The following is a 16,261-nucleotide window of genomic DNA, read 5'->3' as shown; positions in this document are numbered from 1 at the left end:
CGTCGTTAATTGTGTTTGTTTCATGCTTTATATTTGCCTCACAACACCCTTCCTACCTCCCCCCTCCCTCCTCACCTTCATCCTTTTCTACCTTTCTGTCTCACCTCCTCCCCCATATGCACCGTGTACACTTCTTACAAAAACAGGTCCTTTGTGCTTGTTTTACCCTTATTGTCTGTTTTCCCGATCTCTTTCCTTCTAACTTCTCCTCTCACTTCACACCCATCCTTCCTCTTTGGGTACCTTACCGCCTCTCACTCAACCTTCCTCTTTGGCTGCCTTACCACCTCTCACTCAACCTTCCTCTTTGGCTGCCTTACCGCCTCTCACTCAACCTTCCTCTTTGGCTGCCTTACCACCTCTCACTCAACCTTCCTCTTTGGCTGCCTTACCGCCTCTCACCCATCCTTCCTCTTTGGCTGCCTTACCGCCTCTCATCCATCCTTCCTCTTTGGCTGCCTTACCGCCTCTCACCCATCCTTCCTCTTTGGGTACCTTACTGCCTCTCAACCATCCTTCCTCTTTGGCTGTCTTACCGCCTCTCACCCATCCTTCCTCTTTGGGTACCTTACCGCCTCTCACTCAACCTTCCTCTTTGGGTACCTTACCGCCTATCACCCATCCTTCCTCTTTGGGTACCTTACTGCCTCTCACCCATCCTTCCTCTTTGGGTACCTTACCGCCTCTCACCCATCCTTCCTCTTTGGGTACCTTACCGCCTCTCACTCAACCTTCCTCTTTGGGTACCTTACCGCCTCGCACCCATCCTTCCTCTTTGGGTACCTTACTGCCTCTCACTCAACCTTCCTCTTTGGATACCTTACCGCCTCTCACCCATCCTTCCTCTTTGGGTACCTTACCGCCTCTCAACCATCCTTCCTCTTTGGCTGCCTTACCGCCTCTCACCCATCCTTCCTCTTTGGGTACCTTACTGCCTCTCACCCATCCTTCCTCTTTGGCTGCCTTACCGCCTCTCACCCATCCTTCCTCTTTGGGTACCTTACCGCCTCTCACCCATCCTTCCTCTTTGGGTACCTTACCGCCTCTCCACCCATCCTTCCTATTTGGGTGCGTTACCGCCTCTCACCCATCCTTCCTCTTTGGGTACCTTACCGCCTCTCACTCAACCTTCCTCTTTGGGTACCTTACCGCCTCTCACCCATCCTTCCTCTTTGGCTGCCTTACTGCCTCTCACCCATCCTGCCTCTTTGGGTACCTTACCGCCTCTCACCCATCCTTCCTCTTTGGGTACCTTACTGCCTCTCACCCATCCTTCCTCTTTGGCTGCCTTACTGCCTCTCACCCATCCTTCCTCTTTGGCTGCCTTACCGCCTCTCACCCATCCTTCCTCTTTGGCTGCCTTACCGCCTCTCACCCATCCTTCCTCTTTGGCTGCCTTACCGCCTCTCACCCATCCTTCCTCTTTGGGTACCTTACTGCCTCTCACTCAACCTTCCTCTTTGGCTGCCTTACCGCCTCTCACTCAACCTTACTCTTTGGCTGCCTTACCGCCTCTCACCCATCCTTCCTCTTTGGGTACCTTACCGCCTCTCACCCATCCTTCCTCTTTGGCTGCCTTACTGCCTCTCACCCATCCTTCCTCTTTGGCTTCCTTACTGCCTCTCACCCATCCTTCCTCTTTGGCTGCCTTACCGCCTCTCACCCATCCTTCCTCTTTGGATACCTTACCGCCTCTCACTCAACCTTCCTCTTTGGCTGCCTTACCGCCTCTCACCCATCCTTCCTCTTTGGCTGCCTTACTGCCTCTCACCCATCCTTCCTCTTTGGCTGCCTTACTGCCTCTCACCCATCCTTCCTCTTTGGCTGCCTTACCGCCTCTCACTCAACCTTCCTCTTTGGCTGCCTTACTGCCTCTCACTCAACCTTCCTCTTTGGCTGCCTTACCGCCTCTCACCCATCCTTCCTCTTTGGGTACCTTACTGCCTCTCACCCATCCTTCCTCTTTGGCTGCCTTACTGCCTCTCACCCATCCTTCCTCTTTGGCTTCCTTACTGCCTCTCACCCATCCTTCCTCTTTGGCTGCCTTACCGCCTCTCACCCATCCTTCCTCTTTGGATACCTTACCGCCTCTCACTCAACCTTCCTCTTTGGCTGCCTTACCGCCTCTCACCCATCCTTCCTCTTTGGCTGCCTTACCGCCTCTCACCCATTCTTCCTCTTTGGGTACCTTACCGCCTCTCACTCAACCTTCCTCTTTGGCTGCCTTACCGCCTCTCACTCAACCTTCCTCTTTGGCTGCCTTACCTCCTCTCACTCAACCTTCCTCTTTGGCTGCCTTACCTCCTCTCACTCAACCTTCCTCTTTGGCTGCCTTACTGCCTCTCACTCAACCTTCCTCTTTGGCTGCCTTACTGCCTCTCACTCAACCTTCCTCTTTGGCTGCCTTACCTCCTCTCACTCAACCTTACTCTTTGGCTGCCTTACCGCCTCTCACTCAACCTTCCTCTTTGGCTGCCTTACTGCCTCTCACCCATCCTTCCTCTTTGGCTGCCTCATCACCTCTCACCCAACCTTCCTCTTTGGCTACCTCACCACCTCTCACCCAACCTTCCTCTTTGGGTACCTCATCAACTCTCACTCAACCTTCCTCTTTGGCTGCCTCATCACCTCTCACCCAACCTTCCTCTTTGGCTGCCTCATCACCTCTCACCCAACCTTCCTCTTTGGCTACCTTACTGCCTCTCACCCAACCTTCCTCTTTGGGTACCTCATCACCTCTCACTCAACCTTCCTCTTTGGGTACCTCATCACCTCTCACCAAACCTTCCTCTTTGGCTGCCTTACTGCCTCTCACCCAACCTTCCTCTTTGGGTACCTTACCGCCTCTCACCCATCCTTCCTCTTTGGCTACCTTACTGCCTCTCACCCATCGTTCCTCTTTGGGTACCTTACCGCCTCTCACCCATCCTTCCTCTTTGGGTACCTTACCGCCTCTCACCCATCCTTCCTCTTTGGGTACCTTACCGCCTCTCACCCATCCTTCCTCTTTGGCTGCCTTACTGCCTCTCACCCATCCTTCCTCTTTGGCTGCCTTACTGCCTCTCACCCATCCTTCCTCTTTGGCTGCCTTACCGCCTCTCACCCATCCTTCCTCTTTGGCTGCCTTACTGCCTCTCACCCATCCTTCCTCTTTGGGTACCTTACCGCCTCTCACCCATTCCTCCTCTTTGGGTACCTTACCGCCTCTCACTCAACCTTCCTCTTTGGCTGCCTTACCGCCTCTCACTCAACCTGCCTCTTTGGCTGCCTTACCTCCTCTCACTCAACCTTCCTCTTTGGCTGCCTTACCTCCTCTCACTCAACCTTCCTCTTTGGCTGCCTTACTGCCTCTCACTCAACCTTCCTCTTTGGCTGCCTTACTGCCTCTCACTCAACCTTCCTCTTTGGCTGCCTTACTGCCTCTCACTCAACCTTCCTCTTTGGCTGCCTTACTGCCTCTCACCCTTCCTTCCTCTTTGGCTGCCTCATCACCTTTCACCCAACCTTCCTCTTTGGCTACCTTACAGCCTCTCACCCAACCTTCCTCTTTGGGTACCTCATCACCTCTCACTCAACCTTCCTCTTTGGCTGGCTCATCACCTCTCACCCAACCTTCCTCTTTGGCTGCCTCATCACCTCTCACCCAACCTTCCTCTTTGGCTACCTTACTGCCTCTCACCCATCCTTCCTCTTTAGCTACCTCATCTCCTCCCACCCATCCTTCCTCTTTCGCTACCTCACCTCCTTGCACCCATCCTTCCTCTTTGGCTACCTCACCACCTCTCACCCATCCTTCCTCTTTGGGTACCTTACCACCCTTCACTCAACCTTACTCTTTGGCTGCTTTACTGCCTCTCGCCCATCCTTCCTCTTTGGCTGCCTTACTGCCTCTCACCCATCCTTCCTCTTTGGGTACCTTACCGCCTCCCACCCATCCTTCCTCTTTGGGTACCTTACCGCCTCTCACCCATCCTTCCTCTTTGGGTACCTTACCGCCTCTCACCCATCCTTCCTCTTTGGGTACCTTACTGCCTCTGACCCATCCTTCCTCTTTGGGTACCTTACTGCCTCTCACTCAACCTTCCTCTTTGGCTGCCTTACTGCCTCTCACCCTTCCTTCCTCTTTGGCTGCCTCATCACCTTTCACCCAACCTTCCTCTTTGGCTGGCTCATCACCTCTCACCCAACCTTCCTCTTTGGCTGCCTCATCACCTCTCACCCAACCTTCCTCTTTGGCTACCTTACTGCCTCTCACCCATCCTTCCTCTTTGGGTACCTTACCGCCTCCCACCCATCCTTCCTCTTTGGGTACCTTACCGCCTCTCACCCATCCTTCCTCTTTGGGTACCTTACCGCCTCTCACCCATCCTTCCTCTTTGGGTACCTTACTGCCTCTCACTCAACCTTCCTCTTTGGCTGCCTTACTGCCTCTCACTCAACCTTCCTCTTTGGCTGCCTTACTGCCTCTCACCCTTCCTTCCTCTTTGGCTGCCTCATCACCTTTCACCCAACCTTCCTCTTTGGCTACCTTACAGCCTCTCACCCAACCTTCCTCTTTGGGTACCTCATCACCTCTCACTCAACCTTCCTCTTTGGCTGGCTCATCACCTCTCACCCAACCTTCCTCTTTGGCTGCCTCATCACCTCTCACCCAACCTTCCTCTTTGGCTACCTTACTGCCTCTCACCCATCCTTCCTCTTTGGGTACCTTACCGCCTCTCACCCATCCTTCCTCTTTGGGTACCTTACCGCCTCTCACCCATCCTTCCTCTTTGGGTACCTTACCGCCTCTCACCCATCCTGCCTCTTTGGCTGCCTTACCGCCTCTCACTCAACCTTCCTCTTTGGCTGCCTTACCACCTCTCACCCATCCTTCCTCTTTGGCTGCCTTACCGCCTCTCACCCATTCTTCCTCTTTGGGTACCTTACTGCCTCTCACTCAACCTTCCTCTTTGGCTGCCTTACTGCCTCTCACTCAACCTTCCTCTTTGGCTGCCTTACCTCCTCTCACTCAACCTTCCTCTTTGGCTGCCTTACCGCCTCTCACTCAACCTTCCTCTTTGGCTGCCTTACTGCCTCTCACTCAACCTTCCTCTTTGGCTGCCTTACCTCCTCTCACTCAACCTTCCTCTTTGGCTGCCTTACTGCCTCTCACCCATCCTTCCTCTTTGGCTGCCTCATCACCTCTCACCCAACCTGCCTCTTTGGGTACCTCATCACCTCTCACTCAACCTTCCTCTTTGGGTACCTCATCACCTCTCACCAAACCTTCCTCTTTGGCTGCCTTACTGCCTCTCACCCAACCCCGCTCTTTGGGTACCTTACCGCCTGTCACCAAACCTTCCTCTTTGGCTGCCTCATCACCTCTCACCCAACCTTCCTCTTTGGCTACCTTACCGCCTCTCACCCAACCTTCCTCTTTGGGTACCTCATCACCTCTCACTCAACCTTCCTCTTTGGCTGCCTCATCACCTCTCACCCAACCTTCCTCTTTGGCTGCCTCATCACCTCTCACCCAACCTTCCTCTTTGGCTACCTTACTGCCTCTCACCCAACCTTCCTCTTTGGGTACCTCATCACCTCTCACTCAACCTTCCTCTTTGGGTACCTCATCACCTCTCACCAAACCTTCCCTCTTTGGCTGCCTTACTGCCTCTCACCCAACCTTCCTCTTTAGGTACCTTACCGCCTCTCACCCATCCTTCCTCTTTGGCTACCTTACCGCCTCTCACCCATCCTTCCTCTTTGGGTACCTTACCGCCTCTCACCCAACCTTCCTCTTTGGCTACCTTACCACCTCTCACCCAACCTTCCTCTTTGGGTACCTTATTACCTCTCACTCAACCTTCCTCTTTGGGTACCTCATCACCTCTCACCAAACCTGCCTCTTTGGCTGCCTTACTGCCTCTCACCCAACCTTCCTCTTTGGGTACCTTACCGCCTCTCACCCAACCCCGCTCTTTGGGTACCTTACCGCCTGTCACCCAACCGTCCTCTTTGGCTGCCTCATCACCTCTCACCCAACCTTCCTCTTTTGCTACCTCACCTCTTCTCACCTAGCCATCCTCTTTAGCAAAGATCCTTCACCCATCCTGTTTCTTACCCATCCTTTGTCCTCTCACCCTTGCTTCCTCTTCACCCATCCTTTCTCTTTTGCTACCTCATCTCCTCCCACCCATCCTTCCTCTTTAGCTACCTCACCTCCTCTCATCCATCCTTTCTCTTTTGCTACCTCACCACCTCTCACCCATCCTTTTTCTTTAGCTACCTCACCACCTCTCACCCATCCTTCCTCTTCACCCATCCTTCCTCTTTAGCTACCTCATCTCCTCCCACCCATCCTTCCTCTTTAGCTACCTCACCGCCTCGCACCCATCCTCCCTCTTTAGCTACCTCACCTCCTCGCACCCATCCTTCCTCTTTGGCTTCCTCATCACCTCTCACCCAACCTCCCTCTTTGGCTGCCTTACTGCCTCTCACCCATCCTTCCTCTTTGGGTACCTCATCACCTCACTCAACCTTCCTCTTTGGGTACGTCATCACCTCTCACCCATCCTTCCTCTTTGGGTACCTTACCGCCTCTCACCCAACCTTCCTCTTTGGCTGCCTCATCACCTCTCACCCAACCTTCGTCTTTGGCCCTCTTACCGCCTCCTCCCACCCATCCTTCCTCTTTAGCTACCTCACCGCCTCGCACCCATCCTTCCTCTTTAGCTACCTCACCTCCTCGCACCCATCCTTCCTCTTTGGCTTCCTCATCACCTCTCACCCAACCTCCCTCTTTGGCTGCCTTACCGCCTCTCACCCATCCTTCCTCTTTGGGTACCTCATCACCTCACTCAACCTTCCTCTTTGGGTACCTCATCACCTCTCACCCATCCTTCCTCTTTGGGTACCTTACCGCCTCTCACCCAACCTTCCTCTTTGGCTGCCTCATCACCTCTCACCCAACCTTCGTCTTTGGCTACCTTACCGCCTCTCACCCAACCTTCCTCTTTGGGTACCTCATCACCTCACTCAACCTTCCTCTTTGGGTACCTCATCACCTCTCACTCAACCTTCCTCTTTGGGTACCTCATCACCTCTCACCCAACCCTCCTCTTTGGGTACCTTACCGCCTCTCACCCATCCTTTCTCTTTAGCTACCTCATCTCCTCCCACCCATCCTTCCTCTTTAGCTACCTCATCTCCTCCCACCCCGCCTCTCCCGCCTCTGGAACAAACTCCCTCACTCTCTTCAATCCCACTCCACCCTCCAGGTCTTTAAAACAGCTGTTCACCACCATCTCTTAGCCTCCCCCATCCAAAACCTTGATCTTTTCTACCCCCGCTAATTTCGGTCCCCTTGTGTTTTATACTTCTCCCACCCCCCCTTCCCACACCTCCTGCCCCCAAGCCCTCTCCCTCCCACACTTCTCCCTGCTCTCAAATGTTGTGGTTGTGTGCTTCCCCTTCTCTCCCCATCTTGTCTTCCGCTCCCTCTTTTTGTATATTTTGTTTGTCTGGTTGATTTGTTTGTGAAATAAATGTTAGCTCTTTACGAGCCTCGATTCAGTATACAAAAAACAAAACAAAAAAAAACCCACCCTTGCTCTTTAGCTACCTCACAACCTCTCACCCATCTTTTCTCTTTCGCTACCTCACCACCTCTCACCCATACTTCCTCTTCACCCATCCTTCCTCTTTAGCTACCTCATCTCCTCCCACCCATCCTTCCTCTTTCGCTACCTCACCTCCTTGCACCCATCCTTCCTCTTTGGCTACCTCACCACCTCTCACCCATCCTTCCTCTTTGGGTACCTTACCACCCTTCACTCAACCTTACTCTTTGGCTGCTTTACTGCCTCTCGCCCATCCTTCCTCTTTGGCTGCCTTACCGCTTCTCACTCATCCTTCCTCTTTGGGTACCTTACCGCCTCTCACTCAACCCTCCTCTTTGGGTACCTTACTGCCTCTCACCCATCCTTCCTCTTTGGCTGCCTTACCGCCTCTCACCCATCCTTCCTCTTTGCGTACCTTACCGCCTCTCACTCAACCTTCCTCTTTGGGTGTCTTACCGCCTCTCACTCATCCTTCCTCCTTGGGTACCTTACCGCCTGTCACCCATCCTTCCTCTTTGGGTGTCTTACCGCCTCTCACTCATCCTTCCTCCTTGGGTACCTTACCGCCTGTCACCCATCCTTCCTCTTTGGGTACCTTACTGCCTCTCACCCAACCTTCCTCTTTGGCTGCCTCATCACCTCTCACCGAACCTTCCTCTTTGGCTACCTTACCGCCTCTCACCCAACCTTCCACTTTGGGTACCTTACCGCCTCTCACCCAGCCTTCCTCTTTGGCTGCCTCATCACCTTTCGGCTCTCACCCAACTTTCCGCTTTGGCTACCTTACCGCTTCTCACCCAACCTTCCTCTTTAGGTACCTTACCGCCTCTCACCCAACCTTCCTCTTTGGCTGCCTCATCACCTCTCACCCATCCTTTCTCTTTGGCTACCTTACCGCCTCTCACCCAACCTTCCTCTTTGGCTGCCTCATCACCTCTCACCCAACACTCCTCTTTCGCAACCTCACCTCTTCTCACCTAGCCGTCCTCTTTAGCAAAGATCCTTCACCCATCCTGTTTCTTACCCATCGTTTGTCCTCTCACCCTTGCTCCCTCTTCACCCATCCTTTCTCTTTAGCTACCTCATCTCCTCCCACCCAGCCTCCCTCTTTAGCTACCTCACCGCCTCACACTCATCCTTCCTCTTTAGCTACCTCACCTCCTCTCACCCATCCTTTCTCTTTAGCTGCCTCACCTGCTGTTACCATGAATTACTCAACCCTTGTCCACATTTATTCTCTTCTAGCTTTTCTTATTTTCTCCCACATGCCATCGTCCCTCCATCTCCCCCCTCCCCCTTTACATGTCTGCCTCCTCCCTATCCGTAATTGATCAAGTATGTCTCATCTTGAGTATCAATGCTGAGACAAGAACCTGACATGACAGATTAATTGACCTCACTACTCTTGCAATTTGTAACCACCTTTATCCTCCCCCCACCCCCTTTTTTTCTCTCCTCCTAAACAACCCTCTTTTACCACTTTTCCATCTGTTCATCCTAGGAATCCGAGCTTCGCCAAATCTTCCTTACCACCGTGGAGGTTCTTCAAGGCCTCTGCCAGTCACAGACCGTGACCTCCCAGCAGTCTGCCGTCTTCCGTCACTTCATCTGCCTCGCAAACCAAATGCTTAGCTGGAACTTCCTTCCCACAAACGATATTCTTTCCTCTACCTGCGGACAACACGAGTCCCATCAAAGCGATTGAGCGGCCTTTCTTGTCTGCGGGTGTTGACCGCAGGATTCCGATTTGAGTTTGTGTTTGCTGATAATCGGATCAACAGGTGGATCCCTGAAGCGCAGCGCGAAAGACAAATAGATGGCCTTCCAATGATAATTTTAATGCAACATGAGACCCGAGGCACGCGTTGCGCCCTCCTGCTCTTCGCTTCCGTCCCCCCCCGCTTATTCTCCCTCACCCCATCCCAGTCCCCCCTCACCCCCAAGGTGCCCTTGGGGTAAAATAACGAAATAGATAAACCTTTGACCATCTGCGCCTTTAATTTCCCCTCCATTGGACTTTGTAAAATGCAATTCTCCTCATTGTACAATTTCTAGTTTCCCCAAGGACACGAAAGCTCTAATTGAATCGTTGTAATCAAATTGTATTTGTGAATATGAAGTCTAACCCTCACTAAAGCTGGCGGTGTCGCGTTATTGCTGCTTGGTGCGTAGTGGTGGCAGCTCGTCTCATGGCGATGCGATTGTTGAAGGGAGTTGAAGGGAGTTGGAAGATTTGAAGGGGCTCGGGCTTCCGCTTTGACACCCGATCCTCCAGGTGGCCCTTAAGACGACAGCTGCTCCAGAGCATGCTTCTGGGCCCCGTCTTGTGCGCCCCGCCCCGACCCCTTACCACCCCTAATGGGATTCCTGTCCCCACGGAAGGAGACTCTGCTTCCTTGACTCGCGCACTGGGCAGACACTACACGGCGCTCCTGGAGTCTGCGCAGGACGTGATGCTCAAGCCCACGGACGGCTGGCGGGAGATGCTCCTCAACCCACGTGTCATCGACTTGTTCTTCAAGGTGAACTCCGCTCTTCCTCGGCCCGCGCACACCTTTACGCGATTGTTCCCGGCCGTGTCGCTGCGGTCTCTCCTCTCCCCTTCTGTCAATTTGCTAAATCAATTCGAATGAGAAACAAAACGAACAATTAGCAATGAGTGTTTGCTTCGTTATTTACAAAGATTTCCCAGTTTAGTTGATCCCCGTGATCCATCGGTGTGTAGTGTGTTTGTGTTGAGGTGTACGTGCAGTGTGTTATGTGTAGTGTGTTTGATGAGGTGTATGTGCAGTGTGTAATGTGTAGTGTGTTTGATGAGGTGTACGTGCTGTGTGTAATGTGTAGTGTGTTTGTGTTGAGGTGTACGTGCAGTGTGTAATGTGTAGTGTGTTTGATGAGGTGTATGTGCAGTGTGTAATGTGTAGTGTGTTTGATGAGGTGTACGTGCTGTGTGTAATGTGTAGGGTGTTTGATGAGGTGTACGTGCAGTGTGTAATGTGTAGTGTGTTTGTGTTGAGGTGTATGTGCAGTGTGTAATGTGTAGTGTGTTTGATGAGGTGTACGTGCTGTGTGTAATGTGTAGGGTGTTTGATGAGGTGTACGTGCAGTGTGTAATGTGTAGGGTGTTTGTGTTGAGGTGTACGTGCAGTGTGTAATGTGTAGTGTGTTTGATGAGGTGTACGTGCTGTGTGTAATGTGTAATGTGTTTGTGTTGAGGTGTACGTGCAGTGTGTAATGTGTAGTGTGTTTGATGAGGTGTACGTGCTGTGTGTAATGTGTAGTGTGTTTGATGAGGTGTACGTGCTGTGTGTAATGTGTAGTGTGTTTGTGTTGAGGTGCAGTGTGTAATGTGTAGTGTGTTTGTTGAGGTGTATGTGCAGTGTGTAGTGTGTTTGTGATGAGGTGTACGTGCAGTGTTTAATGTGTAGTGTGTTTGTGTTGAGGTGTACGTGCAGGGTGTAATGTGTAGTGTGTTTGTGTTGAGGTGTACGTGTAGTGTTTAATGTGTAGTGTGTTTGATGAGGTGTACGTGCTGTGTTTAATGTGTAGTGTGTTTGTGTTGAGGTGTAGGTGCAGTGTGTAATGTGTAGTGTGTTTGTGATGAGGTGTACGTGCAGTGTGTAATGTGTAGTGTGTTTGTGATGAGGTGTACGTGCAGTGTGTAATGTGTAGTGTTTGATGAGGTGTACGTGCAGTGTTTAATGTGTAGTGTGTTTGATGAGGTGTACGTGCTGTGTTTAATGTGTAGTGTGTTTGTGTTGAGGTGTACGTGCAGTGTGTAATGTGTAGTGTGTTTGTGATGATGTGTATGTGCAGTGTGTAATGTGTAGTGTGTTTGATGAGGTGTACGTGCAGTGTGTAGTGTGTTTGATGAGGTGTACGTGCAGTGTGTAGTGTGTTTGTGTTGAGGTGTACGTGTAGTGTGTTGTATCCAAACCTCCCGACCCCCGAAACGCACCCATCCCAAACCCCACTGCCCCCGAAACTCTCCCTAAACTCCAAACCTTCCCCGTTTTCCATTCTCCTCTCTCCGATTGCCTCCATTAAGCCTCGTCACTCTTTACACCACTTTAGGGACAATTAAGGAGAGAAATGCAAGATACTTTCAACCTGTAAACTGTACACGTTCTTACGAGTTCTGTTACACGATGATGATGATGATGATTATTATTATATTGAAGGAGCTGCGCTCCAACGCGAGTCGAAAGAATTGACGCGACCAAAGATGGAATTCGTCCGAGTTGCTTTATTGAAACAAAACAGCTCAGGTATTCTGAAAAGCCCGTTTATCGGGCAGCAATATATATACACATTTATGCCGGGGCGTTTGCCCGGGAAAACCGAGACCGGGCATGCCCGGGTGTCAAGGGCGAGTCCTGGAAAGGCGAGTCAGGACATGCCCGGGCGGCCTGGCAAGTCGAGGCTGGGCGTGCCCGAGCGCTCTGGGCGAGCCCTGGAAAGGCGAGAGCGGGCATGCCCGGGAAAGACGAGACCGGGCGTGCCCGGGAGGTTCGGGCGTGCCCGGGAACAGCGAGTCTGGGCATGCCCAGGAGAGGCATGTCTGGGCCCGTCCGGACGAGCCCGGCATGGCGATCGCGCCCTGGCCGCGTCCTGGCAGGTGCAAGGCGATTGTGTACATTCAGCGGGAACCGCTACACACGCCCCTCCAGGATCGACCTGCACCGGCAGGGTCAATTTAAGGGGGGTCCGGATGACCCGGCCGAAGCGACCCCTGGAGGGTCGTGGGGGGGGGGGGGGGTCCGATCCGGTGGTGGGTGGTCGAGCGGGGGGAACTGTAGACGGGGGGCGGCCTCGCCGCAGAGGAAGGGCCAACCGTGGTGGTCGGTCGACGTCCACGTGCGCCGGTTTGAGGCGGTCCACAGAGATCCGGTCCGACCAGCCGCCGACGTCAACGACGAAGGACTTGTCGCCCCGTCGGAGGACCCGGAAGGGCCCGTCGTACGGCGGCCGGAGTGGCCCCCGGTGCGCGTCATGACGCACAAAGACGTACTCCGCTGTGCGAAGCGCCGGGGGGACGTAGGACTGGGGGCCACCGTGGCGGGACGTTGGCACGGGGGCAAATCGTCGGGCGGCCTCCTGGAGGTCCGAGCGCTGGTGTGCGGCGGACCAGGGACTGGTAGCGTCGGGCACGAACTCGCCCGGGTCGCGGAGCGGCTGGCCGTAGACGAGCTCGGCGGCGGACGCCCGGAGGTCCTCCTTGGGGGCCGTGCGGAGGCCCAAAAGGACCCACGGCAGCCGGTCGGTTTCAACCGTCGTCCTGAAGGCCGGCCATGAGTGCGGCCTTCATGGAGCGGTGAAACCGCTCGCACAACCCGTTGGCTTGGGGGGTGGTAGGCCGTGGTGCGGTGCAGCGTGACCCCCAACGAGCGGGCGACCGCGCCCCAAAGTTCGGACGTGAACTGTGGGCCGCGGTCGGACGAGATGTCCGCCGGTGCGCCGAAGCGCGCCACCCAGGTGGCGATGAACGCCTGCGCCACGTCGGCGGTGGTGGTGGAGGTGAGGGGCATGGCCTCCGGCCACCTGGTGGTCCTGTCCACCATGGTGAGCAGGTGGGTGAACCCCCGCGATGGGGGCAGGGGACCCACCAGGTCCACGTGGACGTGGTCGAAACGCCGTGCAGGCACGGTGAAAGGTGCTAGCGGGGCCTGGGTGTGGCGGTGGACCTTGGCCCGCTGGCAGGCCGTGCAGGCGTTGGCCCAGTCGCGGACGTTCCGTCGAAGGCCATGCCAGACTAAACGTGCCGACACCAGCTTCTGAGACGCTTTCCGGCCCGGGTGAGAAAGGCCGTGGATGGAGGCGAAGATGCGGCGCTGCCAGGAAACGGGCACGATGGGGCGAGGCTGGCCCTGGGAGACGTCTCAGAGCAGGACGGTGCCCGCGAAGGGGATGTCGGCCAGGTGGAGGCCCGTGTCCGCCGCCCGGAGGGCCTGCACCGAAGTGTCGGTGGTCTGGTCGGCCGCCATGAGCGCGAAGTCCACGCCGAGGTGGACCGCGTTCGCGCTGGCCCGAGAAAGACAGTCGGCCACGGCGTTGTCTTTGCCGGCGACGTGCCGGATGTCCGTGGTGAATTTCGACACGGCGGAGAGGTGGTGCTGCTGGCGGGCCGACCACAGCTCCGTGACTTTGGCCATTGCGTAGACCAACGGCTTGTGGTCGACGAAAGCCGTGAACGGCGGCCCTCCAGGAGGTGTCGGAAATGGCGAACGGCCAGGAATAGACCGAGCAGCTCGCGGTCGAACGTGCTGTATTTGAACTCGTTTGGCCGGAGCTGCCGGCTGAAAAAAGCGAGTGGCTGCCAAACCCCGTCCACCCATTGTTCATGGACGGCGCCCACCGCGTAGTTGGAGGCGTCCGTAGTGAGGGCGATGGGCGCGTTGAGCACCGGGTGAGCCAGCAGCGTTGCGTCGGCGAGGGCCTGTTTTGCGCTCGCGAAGGCCGCGTCCATGGCCGCGGACCAAACGATGTCATGCTTGGCCGGCTTGCCCCGGAGGGCCTCGTAAAGGGGCCGCATGAGCTGAGCAGCGCGGGGCACGAATCGGTGATAAATATTCACCATGCCGAGGAACTCTTGTAGGGCCTTGATGGAACGGGGACGCGGGAACGTGGTGATGGCCTCGACCTTGGTCGGCAGCGGCACGGCCCCGGTCTTGGTGATGCGGTGGCCCAAAAAGTCAACGGTCGTGCCGAAGTGGCATTTGGCCGGGTTGACAATTAAGCCGTGCTCGCTGAGGCGACCGAACAGTGTTCGGAGGTGGAGGAGGTGCTCGGCACGGGACGTGCTGGCGACGAGGATGTCGTCCAGATAGACGAAAAGAAATGGCAGGTCGCGCAGCACGCCGTCCATTAAGCGCTGGAATGCCTGGGCCACGTTCTTGAGGCCAAACGGCATCCTCAAAAATTCGAACAGGCCGAACGGCGTGATGACGGCCGTCTTCGGGACGTCGGCCGCCCGGACAGGTACCTGGTGGTATCCCTGTATCAGGTCAATTTTGGAAAATATGACCCGTCCCGCCAAACGGGCGGAAAAGTCCTGGTTGTGCGGGATCGGGTACCTGTCGGGGGTGGTAGCGTCGTTGAGGCGGCGGTAGTCGCCACACGGGCGCTATCCGCCCCCCAGCTTTGGCACGATGTGCAGTGGTGAGGCCCACGCGCTATTGGAGCGCCGCACGATGCCGAGGTGCTCCAACGCGTCGAACTCGGCCTTTGCCACGGCGAGCTTGGCCGGGTCGAGGCGGTGGGCCCTGGCGTAGACCGGCGGGCCCGTAGTGGGTATGTGGTGCTCGATCCCATGCCACACTGCGACGGCCGAAAACGTCGGCCGCGTGAGGGCCGGGAATTCCGCGAGCAGGCGAGCGAACTCGTTCGCCGTCGGGAGGGCGCATGCCAGTTCGGTCGGCGCGGAGCTGCTCATTGTGCATGCCAGGGAACTGAAGGTCTCTGCGTTGACAAGACGACGACGTTTGACGTCGACCAGCAGCCCGTGCGCGCAGAGGAAGTCGGCGCCCAGCAAGGCCATGGGGACGCAGGCGGTCACAAAGGTCCACTGAAAGCGCTGGCTGCCGAAGCAGAGGGTGACGTCGCGCAGGCCGAAAGTGCGTATGGCCGAGCCATTAGCAGCGACCAAAGAGGGGCCGCAAACGGCGTCCCGCCTGTCCTGCTCGGAGGCGGGTATGACGCTCAGTTGGGCGCCGGTGTCACAAAGGAAACGCCGCCCGGACGCTTTGTCCCGAATAAAAAGCAAGTTGCCCGAGTGGCCGGCGCTCATGGCTGGGAATGAACGCCGGCCCGGCCGTTTCCCGACTTGCCGAAAGTGCACGGGGGTCGGCACGTCCGAGCCTTGTGTCCGAACCTGGCGTGGTAATAACACCACGCCTGGTCAGGTGGAGGCCCCGGCCGTCGTGTCGGAAGCGGTCGGCGCGGCATGGCGGCCGCCAGTTGCACCGGCAGTTCGGCCTCCAACCGCGCAGGGCGCTCGGGCGTCGTGGGCGTCGCCTCGGACGGCGGCAGGCTCCAGGTAGCCGCGCCGATGTGTTGGCCCGCCGAGGAGATCTTATCGGCTTCCCTAGCGAGGGCGCGGGGATCGGTGATCGACGTGCCAGCCAGGGCGAGGCGTACCGGGTGAGGCAGCTGGCGAAGGAACAGCTCGCGGAACAGAAAATCCGAAGAGTGCTCACCGAGCAACGAGAGCATATAGTCCATGCGCTCGGACGGGCGCGTGTCGCCGAGCTCGGGCAGGTCGAGCAGGCGCCGTGCGCGTGCCGCCGGTGAGAGGGCGAAAGCGTCGAGGAGGAGCGTCTTCAGCGCGTCATACTTGTCGGCAGCCGGCGGGTGCTCGAGGAGGCTCAGGGCGCGGACCGCGGTGGCGGAACCGAGCGCTGCCACGACATGGTGGAAGCGGGTGTCGTCCGCGGTGATGCCTCGCAGGGCGAACTGGGAGTCCGCCTGGGCGAACCAAACAGCCGCGTGAGCCTCCCAGAACGTAGGCAGTTTAAGAGTCACTGCCGTGTCCATGTCGGTAGGTCACCAGTGAAGGAGCTGCGCTCCAACGCGAGTCGAAAGAATTGACGCGACCAAAGACGGAATTCGTCCGAGTTGCTTTATTGAAACAAAACCGCTCAGGTATTCTGAAAAGCCCGTTT

The 16,261-nt window shown here is 56.0% G+C and overlaps 1 protein-coding gene across 3 annotated transcripts in view; it reads left to right on the top strand.

Annotated features, from left to right (window-relative positions):
- The window catches only part of XPO4 (exportin 4), a 98,924-nt gene that overhangs the window by 31,494 nt on the left and 51,169 nt on the right, over positions 1–16,261 (top strand). For all 3 annotated transcript variants that reach the window (XM_068116377.2, XM_068116378.2, XM_068116380.2), the window contains exons 7-8: positions 9,103–9,256; positions 10,011–10,123. In XM_068116377.2, coding sequence (XP_067972478.1) covers positions 9,103–9,256; positions 10,011–10,123 — 267 coding nt within the window. The remainder of the gene's footprint in view (positions 1–9,102; positions 9,257–10,010; positions 10,124–16,261) is intronic.

This window comes from Myxine glutinosa, chromosome 5, assembly GCF_964187855.1.
Source record: "Myxine glutinosa chromosome 5, kmMyxGlut1.1, whole genome shotgun sequence".
Classification (NCBI taxonomy): domain Eukaryota; kingdom Metazoa; phylum Chordata; class Myxini; order Myxiniformes; family Myxinidae; genus Myxine; species Myxine glutinosa.
The sequence above is the reverse complement of the archived record's forward strand: the minus strand, read 5'-3'. Positions and strand labels throughout refer to the sequence as shown.